General features: G+C 33.7%; 1 protein-coding gene across 1 annotated transcript in view; it reads right to left on the reverse strand.

Annotated features, from left to right (window-relative positions):
• The window catches only part of LOC141292261 (rho GTPase-activating protein 26-like), a 147,403-nt gene that overhangs the window by 8,153 nt on the left and 118,669 nt on the right, over positions 1 to 20,581 (reverse strand). Inside the window, exons 21-22 of the mRNA XM_073824265.1 lie at positions 7,828 to 7,863; positions 5,814 to 5,924 (exon numbers count right to left, since the gene is read on the reverse strand). Coding sequence (XP_073680366.1) covers positions 5,814 to 5,924; positions 7,828 to 7,863 — 147 coding nt within the window. The remainder of the gene's footprint in view (positions 1 to 5,813; positions 5,925 to 7,827; positions 7,864 to 20,581) is intronic.

Consider the following 20,581-nt stretch of genomic DNA (forward strand, 5'->3'; position numbering starts at 1 on the left):
CGAGATATTAATTCCTGGGAATGTCATATTATGTCGTGGCCACAAGATTATTTTGACGAGGTAACGACATCCTTATGTTTAACGCATAAACAAACCTGCGTAACCATAACCCAGGATTATCAGAGGTTTATTAATATTTTTTATTTTGAGTTAAGAAATGTTTTTATTAATTTTTATAGAAATTAATGCAATATTAAGTTATATATTAACAATAGGCAATGCTGTATATGCGAATGTCTGTGCGCGATGTAGACAGCATTCAAAAGTTTATCAATAATTTATTACATATAAGTACTTCAAATTAAATAGCCCTGCAAGAAACATTTTATGCATCCTTAAGTCTTATCCATTAATTGATCCTTTTTTTCTGTAATAAATTTATTATTCGTTTATATTCAGTATGTCCCCCTTAATTTCGATCTCTTAACATTCCGAATCTAAATGATAAATGCTGACATGCCATGAAAGCTTTGATTATACTATATGGCATATATTCATTTTTAGTCTAATTATAACCTATATAGTGTTTCATTGTCGAGTGAATCATTCACGTTCCATTTGTAAATCGTATGGTCACACACGGGCATTAATACAATCATAAAGTCAAAACTTTATTGGCATAATTGTAGTTCACAATATTTGCTAAATATATGCCAAATAGCATATATAAAGTTATTTAGGTTAAGCGATTCACAATAAAGAAAAAAGTAGATAGCTCTAAATAACTTATTATTTATTCTTATTATAGGTTATTATTATTCTAATACCTGGTTAGGGCTATTTATTTTTAACGCCTGACAATTATGCCAATTACGTTTTGACTTTTTGATTGTATTTATCCCCGTGTGTGAAGATACATGATGTTTTCATTTACAAATGAAACTACGTGAATGATTCATTTCTCAGTAAAACAGTTTAATATTTATATAGTCTAGTCTGTTAATTAGACTAAACAAAATAAAATATGTTCAATTCATATTTTATATGTTCAATTCTTTAGTTAAGAGAAGGAATGTAGGCCTATTTTACTGTGTGACGATAAATTATTTCCAAATGAAACTATGTGAATGATTCACTCTTCAGTTATTTGTCTATTAGTTAGACTAAATAAAATACAATATATGTTAAATTTAACCTTTAAACTGCATTCCAGTAAAAACCCCAGTCATAGCACCTTTACAGTATCATTTACATTCAGAATGTTATGTAACGAGATCAAAATGAAGGAAAAAATAACGAATACAAACGAATAATACAAATATAATGGGAAAAAAAGAAGGTCAGTCAATGGACAAGATTGTGGGATGCATGAAATGTTTCTTGCAGGGCTATTTAATTTGAAGTAGGCCAACATGTAATACATGTAAACACTTGTGAAAGCTGTCTACATTGCGCACAGACAGCATTGGCATATACAGCATCGCCTGTATAATTATTTAATATTGTATTAATTTCTATAACAATTAATATAGGCAAACAATTTCTTAACTCAAAACGAAATATCTCAAATAATTCTGGGTTACTAATGTCACGCAGGTTGGTTTATTCATTAAACTCGTGGCCACGAGAAATGCATGTTGAGCAAAAATACATTTCACGAAAATAATATAAAGATTACAAAACAAAGAAAACAAATGGAATGAGGGATATGCTTTAAAGTTCACGTAAAAGCCAAATATTAAGCGGCATCCTTCATGTTTTCTTTAATCAGCAAATACTTAACATTTTTGAATTATATTCACCTTCTGTTTTTATGACAATAAATTTTGAATTTTGAATTCTTATTTTTATTTTTTTTTTTTTAGAAAAACGTCCGAACACCGGTCTCAAAAGTAGAAGCGAAAGTCTTGTTTCCACCAGCGCGGAATTTTTTTTATTCACCGTAATTGATGGATGTCTAAAACAAAAATAAGGAGAATCCTAAAACATATATATTTCTTAAAATAATAACATCTGAACTTCATACACAACAATACGGCAACGACTTTACAACAGGACACATTGTTTTATTTTAATTTTATTTTTTAGCTTGTACACCAATGGATTTCTGATGTCGGGATATTTCAGACTGCATCTCCACAGCTTAATCACTTTAGTATTAAACATACGGGTCAGGAGGCGGGTCGGGTACAATATTTATTTTTTTTATTCTGCGGTCCGAGTTGCGGGTGGGTTATTTGAAAACGGTCGGGTTCGGGTTGTTTATCCACTGACCCGCGTGTCAGGTTGGACACTAATGTTTTGAAAAAAGTGGAGCGTGTGAGGAAAGCTTTCCCCTTCTCCCTGGCATGCATTTGAATGCTGAATTCGAAATGCAACTGAATGCAGTCGGAATCCGCCCCCACCACCCCCAAAATAGTCTCCAAATGTTGATTACAACAAGGCAACAGACAGCATTCAACACCCCACCCCACCCCCACTCTGCCATTCATAAACATTTCGCTCTTTATACTGCATGCCGCTTAACTCTGATGCCTCATTAACGGCTATACTTTTCAGAAAACTGAAAAAAAAAATAAAAAAATACACTTCCCTTTGGTTTCCCAGAACAGACTTAAGCCTAGTTCCAGGCTAAAATGATGTAAATCGGAGCTGTTTAAAGATGAAGAAGAAAAAAAAAAAAAAAAAAAAAAAAAAAAAAAAAAAACTTTTAGCCTACTGATCGTTGGTCGGAGTACCCGCAGTTCGTGACTGGAAGCTGTTAAGAGACAGACTTAATGAACTTCTCCGAAATAGAAGAACTACTTTTCCACTTTAAAAAAAAAAAAAAGAAAAAGAAAAAAAGGTGGAAAAAAATTGCATAACTCACTGGAGCACTTTTGATACTTAACAATTGTTGTATTCGTTGTCAGTCATATAGGCTAAGCTTTATTGTTTTGAAAAGTGAGCCTGCTGTTTATTTGTCTAAATTATTTTCTATATTAGGATATAATACTAGGCTATAGTATTTATGGACATTAGGCCAAATCTACATGGGTTTCTTCCCTTTCACTTCAATTAGTTTTTAAGAAAAAAGAAAAGAAAAAAAACTGCATGGGCAGTGCGCCATAATAATGTACGGCATCAAAATGTAAGAACAAAATCTAAAGACAATAATAATAATAATAATAATAATAATAATAACAATAATAATAATAAAATTAATTATTAACACTCCTAAAAGTACAGTATAGTGCTCAGATACACTTACGGTAGGTGACCTAACCCTAGTTGATACTTTATTTCAACTTTTCAATTATTTCATTAATTAACAAATAAACAAATGCCTTTCCGATATGACAAATGATATAAGTGAAAAGGGAGACGATTTCGAAAATGATTTCACCAAAAGGCGGATGCGAACTCGGGTCTCCCGCGTCAAAAACGATATGTTACTCGTATTATCACTTACGCCACTGAAAATGTTGCAGAACAGCCGTCTTTTATAATATTTGTAAATATTTGCATTGTGTAAAAACATTAAATAAAAGGCACCAGGCTACAGAAAATGGCATATACTAAAGTATTTATTTTTCTGGGGGAGGACCCACCCACATTTTTTTTGCTCCCGACGCCCATGCTTGATGATGAAGTATAGTCTACAGGATATAACAATAAAGTGCTTTTCCAATCCCGATTCCACAAGGTTTTATTCCGCATCCACCCGCTCCCGCTATATTAACTATATTATTCGCCCGCTGCCCGCTTAGAATAAATTTCTAAGCACCAAAATCGCAAAAACAAATCAAAATAATAATAGTAATAATACTAATAAATAAATTAATTAATTTTTAACTCTATAAAAACTGTAGTTTATATTTAACCTCTCCATTTCTATTCCTCTCTACTCAAACTAATTGTCAGTGTATCTAAAATTGTGTATCTTAGAAAAAGAAAAAGAGGAACTACCTCTTAAACATGCATATCTTAATTTGATGTTGCTTTAAAACGCTGAAATATATAATGTATTTTATTCTGAAGGTGAAAGTGGTCCAGTGGCATTGCTCAAAACTATGCTATTTTACATATTTCTGTTATTTGTGTACAATCACAATGAAAAAACAGATGTGTATGCTATTTGTAAAAAAAAAAAAATGTAAACAAGATGCTGGTTCAAGGGCGCGTCACAGAAATTGCCTACAATTCTGCATATAGGCTTGCTACTTATTAATTTTATTTTATTTCGTTTTGTTAAATTATTATTCATTAAGAAATTTATATTTCGCATATGGGCATTTTTATTTATTTTACATACAGCTTTTTTGGGTTTTCTCTGTGCATAAGATCTGTGCGTGATGTTCTGATGTTTATGCTGCTTTTTGCTTGTGTACAATTAACCCCTCAAAACGAATTTAACTGTTATTAATGTGTCACAGCCACGTTTCAATTTAAATTTAATTTAACACAATCTTGTCGTTAATAATAACTAAACGCGTCGGTTGTCGTTTGGAAAAAAAAAACAGAAATTAACATTTCTATTTTCAATGCAGTCTAATAAAAGTTCAACAGGAAAAAAATAAAAGAAAATAATAATAAAACTGCTCCTGCTTATGAATAAATTTTTGCTTGATGATGAAGTAGGCTATCTAAATAGTCTATAGGATATAACAAAGTGCTTTTCCAGTCCCGCTTCCACGAGGTTTTATTCCGCATCCACCCGCTCCGCGCTATATTAACTATATTATTCGCCCGCTGCCCGCTTAGAATAAATTTCTAAGCACCAAAATCGCAAAAATACTGTAGTTTATATTTATCCTTCCCATTTCTATCTGTCTCTACTCAAATTAATTGTCAGTGTATCTAAAATTGTGTATCTTAGAAAAAGAAAAAGACGAACTACCTCTTAAACATGCATATCTTAATTTGATGTTGCTTTAAAACGCTGAAATATATAATGTATTTTATTCTGAAGGTGAAAGAGGTCGAGTAATTTAACTGCCCGCGGCGCCGTCAGGATCACTTGATTTTTTTCCCCTTAATAAAGTGGATACAGCTTACAATACTCGTTCAAGAGTAGGCTACGGCATTGCTTAAAACTATGATATTTTACATATTTCTGTTATTTGTGTACAATCACAATAAAAAAAAACAAAAAAAAAAACGCGTAGGCTATTTGTAAAAAAAAAAAAAAATGGAAACAAGATGCTGGTTTAAGGGCGCATCACAGAAATTGCCTAAAATTCTGCATATAGGCTTGCTACTTATTAATTTGTTAAATTATTATTCATTCAGAAAAGAAAAACATATATTTCTTATGTGGGCCTATTTTATTTATTATTATATATAGGTTTTTTGGGTTTTTCTCTGTGCATAAGCTCTGCGCGTGAGGTTCTGATGTTTATGCTGCTTCTTGCTTGTGTATAATTAATCCCTGAAAACGAATTTAGCGGTTTACGTCAGTTGTCGGTTGGAGAAATAAAATAACCGAAATTAACATTTCTGTTTCCGATGCAGTCTAATAAATGTTCGTCAGGAAAACAAAGAAAGAAAACAAAATAACAATACAACTGCACCTGCTTATGAATAGGCTATCTTTTTGCTATTGGTTTGAACCATAATTTCAGGAAAGAGGAATCATTGAACTATTGTACTGGTATTTGTGACCAACGCCCCCTAGAGCTGGCCATGGTGTTTGGCTACAGAATGTTGTTCCTTGCGCCACCTGGTGGATATTATATGAAGTGCAACAACGTTGTAAAAAAATCTAAAAAAGCCGCTGCGGCAGGACGCGTGCCCACGCGTGCCGAATTGCAGGCTGCCGCGTGAAAATAGACGCATTTTTAATGGCCAGATCTGTAGATAGCTGCCTAAGCAGGCCAGAGCAGGACACACACCTGACGGGGGAGGATTCGCTGGAGGTGCTGGAGGCCAGCTGGGGGCTGGAGGGGGCAGAAAACATCGGCCACGAGGGGGAGCGTGGAGAGGTGGGACTGAGTGAGACCGGGCTGTGACAAACACACATACAAGCACACGCATACGCTACGTGATCCCAGCACCCACATTTATCTTACAGCAGCTGCTGAGTTACAGCTTTCACAAGAGACTTCAAGAGGAAGTTGCATCATCGGTTTAAAGAAATAGACATAAATGCAGTTAAACATGCTTGAGAGTTTCATGCTTACTGGAAAAGTTCAGCCAAAAATGACCATTCTGTCATCATTTACAGGACTTGTGTTTTTTATGTCCTGTGTGAACTCAAAAGGAGATGTTTTGATCTGGAATGACGTGAAATGGCAGTGCACAGTGAAGAAAAAATGTATTGGATCCCCTGCTGATTTTGTACATTTGCCCACTGACAAAGAAATCATCAGTCTATTATTTTAACAGCAAGAGACAGAATAACAACACAATCCAGAAAAACACATTTCAAAACAGTTATAAATTGATTTGCGTTTTAATGAGTGAAATAAGTATTTCGCAAAACATGACTTAGCAAAACTCTTGTTGGCAATCACAGAGGTCAGACGTTTCTTGTAGGTGGCCACCAGGTTTGAACACATCTCAGGAGGGGTTTTGTCCTACTTCTCTTTGCAGATCCTCTCCAAGTCATTAAGGTTTCGAGGCTGACGTTTGGTAACACGAACCTTCAGCTCCCTCCACAGACTTTCTATTGGATTAAGGTCTAGAGACTGGCTAGTTCACTCCAGGACCTTAATGTGCTTCCTCTTGGCTGTGTCATACCCATCCACAACCTATTTTCAATGTCCTGTCCCTGACGGTACATGGTCCCATCCATCGTCCCTTTGATGCGGTGCAGTTGTCCTGTCCCCTTAGCAGAAAAACACCCCCAAATTATCATCTTTCCACCTCCATGTTTGATGGTTCTTGGGGTCATAGGCAGCATTCCACCTCCTCCAAACACGGCGAGTTGAGTTGATGCCAAAGAGACTGATTTTGGTCTTATCTGACCACAACAGTTTCACCCAGTTCTCCTCTGAATCATTCAGATGTTCGTTGGCAAACTTCAGACGGGCCTGTACATGTGCTTTCTTGAGCAGGGGGACAAGATCCTCCTGTGTAGTTCTGGGCTGATTCCTCACTGTTCTCATGATCATTGAAACTCCACGAGGTGAGATCTTGCATGGAGCCCAACGCCAAGGGAGATTGACAGTTATTTTGTGTTTCTTCTATTTGTGAATAATCTCACCAACTGTTGTCACCTTCTCACCAAGCTGCTTGTCGATGGTCTTGTAGCCCATTCCATCCATGTGTAGGTCTACAATCTTGTCCCTGACATCCTTGGACAGCTCTTTGGTCTTGGCCATGGTGGAGAGTTTGGAATCTGATTGATTGATTGCTTCTGTGGACAGGTGTCTTTTATACAGGTAACAAACTGAGATTAGGAGCACTTTCTTTAAGAGAGTGCTCCTAATCTCAGCTTGTTACCTGTATAAGAGACACCAGGGAGCCAGAAATCTTGTTGATTGATAGATAAGTTATAACTTTTTTGAAATACGTTTTTGTGTTGCAATTCTGTCTCTCACTGTTCAAATAAATCTACAATTAAAATTAAAGACATAATTTCTTTATCAGTGGGCAAGCATACAAAATCAGCAGGGGATCAAATAATTTTTTCCTCACTGTAAATATTTGCCAAAACATCTCTTTTTGTCTTCCACTGGGTGAATGAAAGTCAAACACTGGTTTGGTGAGTAAATGATGGCTGAATTTTCATATTTAGCAGAACTGTTTCTAAGTTAAACATACTGAGGAAAAACATTAGTGATAATTAGTGTTAATGTAAAATGTGTAATCTAACAATAATCTGATAGAGTTTGTGTTTACTTTTTTCCTCTCAAAATTGTCCATTAAAACTTCATTCCTGGCTATAAAATTGGATAAACTTACCTTGTCGACATACTGCTGCGAACCTTTGGATTTTGACTGTAAATAATAAAAACAATGTTAAAGTATTTTTTGCCATTTCAGCATAACATGCATGAATATGCAAATATGCACAAATACTGTATATAATACTCTTCTATCTCAAGTCATTCTTCAAAATTCAAGACAAAGTTTGCAAGGCATGCAAAAACTCCAAATGCATGATCAATATTTACAGTAGATCAACATACAGTTGAAGTCAAAGTTTGCAGAATCTGCAAAATGTTAATTATTTTACCAAAATAAGAGGGATCATGCAAAGTGCATGCTATTTTTTTATTTAGTACTAACCTGATTAAGATATTTCACATAAAATATGTTTACATGTAGTCCACAAAAGAAAATAATAGTTGAAATTTTTAAAAATGTCCTTGTTTAAAAGTTTACATACTGTTTTTTTTTTTTTTTTTTTTGGTGATAGACTGATTTTTGTGTTAACCTGCCTGCTGTCTTCCAAAAAAATTATTCAGGTCCCACTGGTCCCATTCAGGTGTATTTGAACCCTTTCCTACAATGATTGTATGATTTTAAGATCCATGTTTTCACACTGAGGACAACTAAGGGACTCGCACGCAACAATTACAGAAGGTTCAAACACTCACTGATGCTCCAGAAGGAAACACAATGCATTAAAAGCCTGGGGGTGAAAACTTTTTGAATTTGAAGATCAGGGTAAATTTAACTTATTTTGTCTTCTGGAAAACATGTAACTATCTTATGTAGCTTCTGAAGGGCAGAACTAAATAATAATTAAAAAAAAAGACATTTAGGCAAAATAAGAAAAATGTACACATCTTCATTCTGTACAAAAGTTTTCACCCCCGGCTCTTAATGCATCGTGTTTCCTTTTGGAGCATCAGTGATCGTCTGAACCTTCTGTAATAGTTGCATATGAGTCCCTCAGTTGTCCTCAGTGTGAAAAGATGGATCTTAAAATCATACAGTCATTGGTGAAAAGGGTTCAAATACATGTGTTAAAAAAAAAAAAAAAAAAAAAAAAATTTGTGGGACCTTAAGGACTATTCTGAAGAACAACAGGCAGTTTAACTGTTCAGGACAAACAAGGGACTCAGTATTAAGAATCAAGTGTATGTAAACTTTTGAACAGGGTCATTTTTTAGAAATTCAACTATTATTTTCGCTTGTGGACTATATGTAAACATCTTATGTGAAATGTCTTATTCAGGCCAGTACTAAATAAAAAATAACAAGTGATTTACCCACTTTTTAATGTTATATTTTGTAATACTGGCATTGTTTTATTTTTGTACTACAAGCATTTTGATGAGGCATTGCCTCCCTTGCCTCCTAGGAGGAAAATATGATTTATTTATTTATTTATTTGATCAAGTACTTGCATTTTTATGCCTTGCAAACTTATACGCCTGAAACTTTTTCTAAATGTTGAGGAGTGCAAAATATTTCTGTTTGTTTCAGCATTCTGACCGCCAACATTGTCTCAACCAATGGCATAAATTTGAGATTCTAAGTTCCAAAACCCGGAAGCCTGACTGAAAAATCATTATTTTTGCAGTTCCGTTTGGTGACAGAAATGATAAACATCACCTTAGAGCTTAATAAAACAGTGCTGCTGCGGAAAGAATCCTCTGTTGTGTTTTTCCACAGTAAAATAAAATCTTAAAAGAGGCATAAATGAGTAAGTGGATATCATCATAATCAGTATTTTATGTGCACACAAGCAAATGAAGCTGCTTATTGGACACTGTGGAATTTGTAGCTGAGCATCCGTCACACATAAACACACTCATCACTAGCCTGATGAGCATCTATTCACAGCAGACAGTGGGGTTGTCATGGGAACAGCATGACCTCAAGTGCTGAGTTAACTTTAATAATCTAAATGTCCATACATTAGTAGTGTTAATGGACTCTCACACAGTGCAATTGAAATACATTTTACACATACACATAGACACTATCCTTCTGTATTACCGTTTATAAAATGTAAAGTCCTGGTGCTCACTGATCAATAAAAGCGCTCTAGAAATGCTAAAACATGCAACATCCAAATATCTGTTTATCTGGATAGCGAATCTTGCCAGAAACTATATCTTCCACACTCTTAAAAAGGATGTGGTGTTTCTTAACACACCACTGACAACACATTCTGTGCTACTTTGAACTTAACCATGTGTTACTCCTGCTAATGTTCACACTATAGTTACACAACTTGTCTCAATTATACAGAGAAAATGACACAAAACGTGTTAAAATAGTCAACACAAAAAAATGTGACCCTGGACCAAAACCAGTCATAAGGGTCAATTTTTATTTTTATTTATTTAAATTGTGTGGACCCATTTTTATTTTATTTTTTTTAGCAACCATTAACTATTTATATTGCTTTTATCATAGAAGATATTATAATTTGCATTTTGTGTGATTTGTTGTATTTATACACTAACACTACTGGTCTTTGATCAACAGAAATACAATGAAAAAAAAAAAGAGAAATGATAAATAGAAAGTTAAAAAGGACATTATTTATTTAACATTATGATTTTTTTTTTGTAACATTATGAATTTTCACTTTTGATCAATTGTGTCACTGCTGAATAAATAATTTAAAATAAAAAAATAAAATAAAATAAAATAAAATAAAATAAAATAAAATAAAATAAAATAAAATAAAAATTACCCCACATGTTTGGTAGTGTTTCATGGTTTCTACAAAAAAAATTGTTTAAATTAAATTAAATTATAAATTACCCCAAATGGTTTGATTATTGTTTAAATTAAATTAAATTAAATTAAATTAAATTAAAATGACCCCAAATGGGTTATTAAATTTACAAAAATTTAATTAAATTAAAAATTACCCCAAATGGTTTGATTATTGTTTAAATTAAATTAAATTAAATTAAATTAAAATGACCCCAAATGGGTTATTAAATTTAAAAAAAATTAAATTAAATTAAAAATTACCCCAAATGGTTTGATTATTGTTTAAATTAAATTAAATTAAATTAAATTAAAATGATCCCAAATGGGTTATTAAATTTAAAAAAAATTAAATTAAATTAAAAATTACCCCAAATGGTTTGATTATTGTTTAAATTAAATTAAATTAAAATGACCCCAAATGGGTTATTAAATTTACAAAAATTTAATTAAATTAAAAATTACCCCAAATGGTTTGATTATTGTTCAAATGAAATGAAATTCAATTCAATTTAAAATTACCCCAAATGGTTTGATTATTGTTTAAATTAAATTAAATTAAATTAAAAATGACCCCCAATGGTTTGATTATTGTATAAATTAAATTAAATTAAAATTAAATTAAAATAGTGGTAAATTAAAAAAAAAATGGTAGTGTTTCATGGTTTCTACAAAAATATTAAGCACCATAAAACTTTTTCTTCATTACTTAGAAGTGTTTTTGAGCACCAAACATGCATTTTTGAATGGTTTGTATTGTTTAAATTAAATTAAAAATTAAATTACCACAAATTTTGGGTAGTTCCATGGTTTACACAAAAATATTAAGCACCATAAAACTTTTTTTCAACATTATTAATAAGTAAACCAAACAAACAAACAAACCAACATATCAGGATGATTTGATTATTAATAATTATAATGACAAAGGATATTACATGAGGAAATCAACTTGACATAGTCACCACTAAAAAGTTAAATATAATGTAGAAACTGTAATTTCTGTAGAGCTGCTTTGCAGAGATTTGTATTGTGAAAAGCACTAAACAAATAAACTTATTTACAGTTTGCGTGTTCTTTTCTTTTTTTCTTTTGTTAAAATTCCAACAAAAAGGCACCACTTTAATTTTCCCGACTGCGAAAGGCAACATAATTCAACTGATCACACGTTTTCTCAAGCAGTTCATCAATCTCCAGGTCACCATTGATTTACAGCCTGCTGGGTCCTCCGGGGCCTTTGAGACGGGTATATCAGCACCGCCACACTTAATATATACGTCTATATATAGACGACAGCATTCATCTCGTTCCTGTGGCTTTGAGCCGCCAATCCGCACAGCTGATTTACCACCAAACACACTCTCACACACACGCAACACTGCTGTGACTCTTAATCTCATAATATCATAGACGTTTACCTGGATTAACCTTCACTTGCTACAAAACAAATATGTGTTGCTCAGATTGCAAAAACAGGATGTTCAAAAATATTTAGATACTATATATTTGAATAAACTGCTGAATTTTATTTTGCTCAGTCTTTCTGCATTTCACAGGACCAATAGTACTTTTTGGCATTTTAATTTAATCCACTATTTAGTTAGCCTTCATTCTATTCTCTGCATTATGAAGCCAAATGTTTGCATACACCTTGCAGATTGTGCAAAATGTTCATTATTTTACCTAAATAAGAGGGATCGTACTGTACAAAATGCATGCTTTTTTTATTTAGTACTGACCTGAATAAAGATATTTCACATAAAAGATGTTTACATATAGTCCACAAGAGAAAATAATAGCTGAATTTATTAAAATGACCCTGTTCAAAAGTTTACATACACTTGATTCTTAATACTGTGTTGTTACCTGAATGATCCACAGCTGTGTTTTTTTAATGTTAGTTGTTCATGAGTCCCTTGTTTGTCCTGACAGTTAAAGTACCCGCTGTTCTTCAGAAAAATTCTTTGTTTTTTTCAGCATTTTTGTGTATTTGGACCCTTTCCAACAATAACTATATGATTTTGAGATACATCTTTTCACACTCACATGCAGTGTTGGGGAAAGTTACTTTCAAAAGTAATGCATTACAATATCCCTAAAAAAGTAACTAATTACGTTACTTAGTTACTTTTCATGGAAAGTAATGCATTACATTGCTTTTGCGTTACTTTTTTAATCTGGGCAGGGCTTGCTAGTTTGTCTTTAAAATAAAAAGCTTGATTCTTAGCAAATGTAAAAGCCCTTCCACACCAAAAAGTGAAATGAATAAGCCTAAAGCTGAAGGAAAAGTAACATCAATTTTGGACAGCAGAACTGTAGGAAAAGAAAGTTCAACGCTCTTCAGCAATGAGAAAAATGAAGCACAAATGTTAGCTAATCTAAAGTAAGTTTTGCTTATTAGTATGGTTGAATTGGATCAACAAAGGTCAGCAGCAAAGACATTGGTTAATAAAATGGGATTAAATACATAAAGGAAACAAAAAGTGACTGCCGTTACTTTTTTGACAGATATTTTCTTGTAAATGAAATGAAAAAGTAATGCGTTACTTAACTATTTACTTTAAAAAAGTAATCTGATTACATAGCTCGTGTTACTTGCAATGCGTTACCCCCGACGCTGCTCATAAGCAACTATTACAGAAGGTTCAAACACTCAGTGATGCTTTAGAAGGAAACACAATGCATTAAGAGCCGGGGGTGAAAACTTTTGGAATTTAAGGCTCAGGGTAAATTTAGCTTATTTTGCCTTCTGGAGCACATGTAGGTACCTTAGTAACTCCTGAAGGGCAGTACTAAATGAAAAAAAAAAAAAAAAAAAAAGATATTTAGGCAAAATAAGAAAAATGTAGGCATTTTCATTATGTTCAAAAGTTTTCACCCCCAGCTCCTAATGCATCATTTTTTTCTTTCTGGAGCATCAGTGAGCATTTGAATCGTCTGTAATAGTTGTATACGAGTCCCTTAGTTGTCCTCAGTCCTCAAACAAGGGACTCATGAACAACACACACACACACACACACACACACACACACACACACACACACACACACACACACACACACACACAGCTGTGGATTATTCTGGTAACAACACAGTATTAAGAATCAAGTGTAACGAAGTTCAAACGTTATTAATTCAACTATTATTTTCTTTGTGCACTAAATGTAAATATTTAATGTGAACTATCCTATTCAGGTCAGTACTAAAAAAATAAAATAAAATAACTCTTATTTTGGTAACATAATTAACATTTTGCAGATTCTGCAAGGTGTATGTAAACGTTTGACTTCAACTGTATTTTTTAAGAAAGACTGCGGCAGTAATTATTTTGTTTTTGTTACTTGATTAATGTACAAATGATATATTTATCATAGAAAATGCTATGAAAACACATGGGTGACTTTTATACACCAGCACAAAAAAAAAAAAAAATGTATGAATTGCTGAAGGATTTTTTTTGCCAGGAAACACTGCGGGTAGAATGAAAGTTACAAACAAGAAGGTATCACTTTTATATGCTCAGTTACTCAGTCACAGATCATTTCATGTTTCAAGTCATTTCAAGGTATTTTTGGGGATTCTGACCTGACCAAACATGATGCTGTCAGCTGGGTGATTTATTTGCTATGTAATTAGTCTATACATTTCCACCAGCTCGACCCATTTGGGCTGCAAGCATGAAAGCAGTCATTACATCGCTGACAAATCATAGCATGCAGTTACATTTTTTTTATATACATTTGCTCTCTTCACATTCATGCCACGCTTCAGTAGCTCAATGGAGAACACAATGAGGGAGTCAGAAGAGTCGCTGTCTCCCTCTGAAATGTTAGTGTTAGTTATAAAAATGAGTTTTATCACACACCATTTGATTCCATATTTTATAATATTTCTTGGATTTTTTTTTTTTTTTTTTTTTTCAGTCTCTTGCGTCCACGGCCAAAACGCTCCAACTATCCACATAACTGATTCTCAAATGAACCTTCTTATCAGTGAGAGAAATACAGCTATCAATCATTTGTAGCAGCTGGCTTTTTTTCTTATTTTCCCCTCAAACTGGGTCATAGTGAAATATCACTAAATTAAAAAAAAAAATTAAATAAAATAGCATTGCTTAACAGAATACCCAGAATTCACACATTAGATCAATAAAATCTAAATGATACATGCTCATTAATTATGCATTCACATTTGATACTCTGTCCTCTGTGTGCTTCCCATTACGTGTGTTCTTGTGCTTGTTTCTGGCTTGTGCAACCTTTAAAACTAGGAAATCCTTAAGTTTGGTTGCTTGCTCTGTTAAAGGTGGTGGATTTGGCTGTGCTATTTGCACGGTTTGCAAAAAGTGCTAATCAAGAGAGAGGGAGAGATGAGTGTTGCAAAATGCTAGAAAACCAAGCAACATGGGCAAACAAAACAAGCCCAAAATAAGCTACTTGGCTCATTAATATATAGATCATGAATTTGATTAATTTCACAAGTATAAACCTACTTGAAATATTAAAAAGAGGGAAAGGGGAAATAAACTAAATTCTAAACTAGATAAAAAAAAAGTTCAAGACAAACTTTGAAGTTGGCTTGAGTTTTAAAAAGTTTGAACAGTTTAAAAAATGTTTTAAAGATTTCCAAGTTTTAAAAGTTTGAAGTTAAAGAGTTTTCAGTCTGAAATAGTTTGAAATTTAAAGTAGTTTTAAAAGCTTAATGTTTGATAGATATATATAGCATGTTTCTAGCATGACTAGTATGTTTCCAGCATGATGAACATGTTGTTAACATGATTAGCAAGTTGCTAGCATGTTTATGGCATGATTAACAAATTGCTAGCATGTTTCTAGCATGTTTCTAACATGATTAGCAAGTTGCCAACAAATTAACAAATTGCTAGCATGTTTGTAGCATAATTAACAATTTGCTAGCATGTTTCTAACATGATTACCAAGTTGCTAGCATTTTTCTAGCATGATTAACATGTTACTAACATGATTCTAACATGATTAGCAATTTGCTAGCATGATGTTAAGGTGATTAGCAAGTTGCTAGCATGATTCTATCATGATTACCATGTTGCTAGCATGTTTTCAGCATGATTAGCATGTTACTAACATGTTAACATGATTAGCAAGTTGATAGCATGTTTCTAATGATTAGGAAGTTGCTAGCATGATTACCAAGATACTAACATGTTTCTAACATAATTCAAGCATGATTAGCATGTTACTAGCATGATTTTATCATGATCAACATGTTGTTAGCATATTTAGCATGTTGCTAGCATGCTTTTATCACAATTAGAATGTTACTAGCATTACACTAGTATGTTTAGCATGCTACTAGCATGTCAGTAGCATTATTGTAACATAACATGTTTCTAACATTATTAGCATGTTACTAGCATGTTGTTAGCATGATTTTATCATAATCAACACGTTGCTACCATGATTTTTTCACAATTAGCATGTTACTAGCATGTTTTAGTATGGTTCTAGCATGATTAGCAAGTTGCCAACAAATTAACTAATTGCTAGCATGTTTGTAGCATAATTAACAAGTTGCTAGCATGTTTCTAACATGATTACCAAGTTGCTAGCATTTTTCTAGCATGATTAACATGTTACTAACATGATTCTAACATGATTAGCAATTTGCTAGCATGTTGTTAGGATGATTAGCAAGTTGCTAGCATGATTCTAGCATGATTACCATGTTGCTAGCATGTTTTCAGCATGATTAACATGTTCTAGTATGATTAGCATGTTACTAACATGTTAACATGATTAGCAAGTTGATAGCATGTTTCTAATGATTAGGAAGTTGCTAGCATGATTACCAAGATGCTAACATGTTTCTAGCATGATTCAAGTATGATTTTATCACAATTAGAATGTTACTAGCATGACACTAGTATGTTTAGCATGCTACTAGCATGTCAGTAGTAACATAATTAACATGTTTCTAACATTATTAGCATGTTACTAGCATGCTGTTAGCATGGTTTTATCATGATCAGCATGTTGTTAGCATAATTAACATGTTACTAGCATGATTTTATCATAATCAACATGTTGATACCATGATTTTTTCACAATTAGCATGCATGTTTTAGTATGATTAACATGTTACTAGCACGTTTTAGCATGGTTCTAGCATGATTAGCAAGTTGCCAACAAATTAACAAATTGCTAGCATGTTTGTAGCATAATTAACAAGTTGCTAGCATGTTTCTAACATGATTACCAAGTTGCTAGCATTTTTCTAGCATGATTAACATGTTACTAACATGATTAGCAATTTGCTAGCATGTTGTTAGGATGATTAACAAGTTGCTAGCATGATTCTAGCATGATTACCATGTTGCAAGCATGTTTTCAGCATGATTAACATGTTCTAGTATGATTAGCATGTTACTAACATGTTAACATGATTAGCAAGTTGATAGCATGTTTCTAATGATTAGGAAGTTGCTAGCATGATTCTATCAGGATTAGTAAGTTGCTAGCATGATTACCAAGATACTAACATGTTTCTAGCATAATTCAAGCATGATTAGCATGTTACTAGCATGATTTTATCATGATCAACATGTTGTTAGCATATTTAGCATGTTGCTAGCATGCTTTTATCACAATTAGAATGTTACTAGCATGACACTAGTATGTTTAGCATGCTACTAGCATGTCAGTAGCATTATTGTAACATAACATGTTTCTAACATTATTAGCATGTTACTAGCATGTTGTTAGCATGATTTTATCATGATCAGCATGTTGTTAGAATAATTAACATGTTACTAGCATGATTTTTTTCACAATTAGCATGTTACTAGCATGATTTTTTCACAATTAGCATGTTACTAGCATGTTTTCCCTGCTGAAAAAACCAGCATATGCTGGTTTTTTCAGCAGGGTTAGTATGATTAACATATTACTAGCATGTTTTAGCATGGTTCTAGCATGAGTAGCATATTACTAACATGTTGTTAGCATGATTCACAAGTTATTAGCATATTGTTAACAAGTTTATAGCATGATTAGCAAGTTTGAAGTGAATATTGAATAATAATACATAGAAGGCAAGTTTGATTGAGTCTCAAGGGATTCTGGGAGTTTTGACAGTAGGAGTTTAAATAGTTTGAACTTTCCGTCAATGGAAGGCTGTGGGATTTTTCCCAGTTTTAATCATTTTTAGGAGAACCGTAAGTCCAATCAGTTAGAAAAGATACAGCAACTGAAGTCAGATCAGTCTGAAGATCTGGGCTGAGTTTGGAGTTTGTAGAGTTAAAGCTCTAGGAGGAGTTAGTGTCAACAGATTTAGTCTCAGAAGAAGAAGGCTTTCTCAAGCCAACTTAATACTGTACATATCTGCATTCTGAAAGTAAGCCCTTGCAACTGCTCATATTGATGTGTGACTTCACTCATAAAAAATGCAGAGGAAGCTTATAAGCGGACATGGCAACACTGCCTGCTATTTCAGCAAAGTCAGAGCAGAGCATGTTTTGACTTGCCCCGAGGCTGATTAATGACTTTGTGTATGATGTACAGAGAGGAAAATATTTCTATGACAGTATTCCACAAAATTATTTGGAGGGCAGAACTTGCTTTTTTCACAGTCATCTTGGTGAGTGTATTTCACAGGAATTCTTCGAGGTTTTGCACAACAATTTTTTTTTTTTATAACGTGAAACATGAGAGCGTGATCTCCTACTGGGAGGGTGAGATTGGGAAAGGGCCGAGGACAGATTCACGGGGAACACCAGTTAAAATCAAGACCTCGGCAGTTGTGGCTCTCAACAGTAAATATGCTGGCAGGAAATTGAGAGAATCTGAAGGCTGTGCTGGGTTTCATAATTTCCGTTCACATAATAAAACCTCAAAGCAATCAAAGACTGTAGCCAAAGTAAGGTAATGAAACGAAACGCAGATTGTATCAAAACTGTATAGTCTCTGATAAAACAACCTGCTCTTTTGACCCTGAAACAAAAACTTAAGTTGTCTAATTCAAAGCACACTATTCCACATACTAATTTAAACAGATAAAGTGGCGAAGGAGCTGTTATTAATGTTTTGTTTTGCCATTACTGCTTGTGTTCTGAGTGTTTGCTAAGGCTGCTGCTGTATGTGTTTGTCAGAGCGATGTGGTGGGTGCTCTATGAAATGTTTATTTAACTGAACTGAAGTTTATTTTATTGTTGCATTATGGCGCTTTTCCATTACACAGTACCAGCTCGACTCGGCTCGCCTCGGCTCGACTCGACTCGGCTCGACTCGGCTCTGTTTGGTTTTCCACTGTGTAAAAGTTGTACCTGTACCTCCAGCGACGCTGCAAGAAACTGCCGTGATGTAATCTTCTACGCGACACACACCCGCTGTCTGCACCTCCTCGTTTGACCACGGCGTATTCTTCCGAGTTGCCATAATATGTAATGGATTGGATATGTCACGCAATCTCTGGCCAAACTTTTTAAAAATGGCGGGGTTATTCTGGATACTATTGCTGGCGCGTGCAATGATGACGCAGTGAATAGTGACGATTCTCTCTGACCAATCAGTAGTCTGCTGTGTTTTCACGTCACATTTTAGTATCGCCTTAGCTCGACTCAGCTCGCTTGGAACCTCGCCTGAGGTGGTACGAAAAAAAGTACCTGGAAGCCGGTACAGGTACAACTTTTACACAGTGGAAAACCAAACAGAGCCGAGTCGAGTCGAGCCGAGGCGAGCTGAGTCGAGCCGAGGCGAGCTGAGGCGAGCTGGTACTGTGTAGTGGAAAAGCGCCATTAGAGTTGATGTTCTATATATTAATCTAGTTCATAGATCATTTGCAGCACTTGTCCTAAGAAATACAACAAACAATATTTAAAAAAAAAAGAACCTCTAAATACTAAATTATCACAAGATGGATGCTGTTCAAGATATTTTTAATAGGTTTACTTAATTGTTTTAGTTCTGTTTGTCTTTTAAACTTTATTAGTTTAATCATTATCATATGATGACTGTATTCCTGTCACGGAAAATTATGACTGCCCCAAGGCTGTTCTGCATCTTGTGCTTTTTCTCAAATTTCCTTATTAACCGACAACTAACCCTAGGGGTAAAACCACTTGCATATTACACATGATTTTCAAAACTTGGGGAATATGTGAAACTGAGTAAATATGTAAAAGTGAGTATTTGTTCCATTTATTTTACAACAACGCCACATTATTGATTTTAAACCATTAATTTTACAACCTTTTTATAGAGATATTATTTGCACAATAAGAGAATAAATAGTGAAAAATTATAAGAGAGCGTAAAAAAAACCCCACTGCATACATATATAACTTGCCTGCTTTACAAGGTATGTAAGGTCTAATCTTACAAAAAAAATCAAATATGTATTTGTAGTCTTTGTTGATACATTTAACATTCAGGTAAACCAATGATATATAATGTAAAAACAAGCGGTCCCAATATTGACCCCTGGGGAACACCAATTTCATTTCTTTGATAAGAGGACCTTATACAGTAGCATGTATTTAAAAACATTGTTCTTTAATTATTAGTTTTTTTGTGTATATGTCATATTAAAAGTAATGGAAAACCTCACCCCAATGAGCAACATAAATTTCATTTTTCATTATGTTACGTTGCTGCCTTATGTTAAACTGCTTTAAATTACTTTTTTCCACATCAATCTACACTCTATACACCATACTGACAAAGCAAAAAACAGGTTTTCAACATCTTTGAAAAATTTATAAAAATTCATAAACTAAATGGTTCATTTGCATAAGTATTCATACCCTTATTAAGCAGGGATGCACCGAATGTTTGGCAAACGAAATGATTCGAAAATAAGCAAAAAAGGCTAAATAAATTATACCGAACAATGAGGTGACACGATCAAATAGAGGTGCGCACTAATGCAGCAAACATGTCGACAGTGTGGAAGCATTTAAAACTGTCAGAGAAAGATGCAAAAATCATTACAAGCACCGACAGCGAAAGACTGTCAAAAACCGCATCGCATGTCTTCCATGAGAAGAGGATTGGGTTGGTTG

Source organism: Garra rufa, chromosome 19 (assembly GCF_049309525.1).
Source record: "Garra rufa chromosome 19, GarRuf1.0, whole genome shotgun sequence".
NCBI lineage: Eukaryota > Metazoa > Chordata > Actinopteri > Cypriniformes > Cyprinidae > Garra > Garra rufa.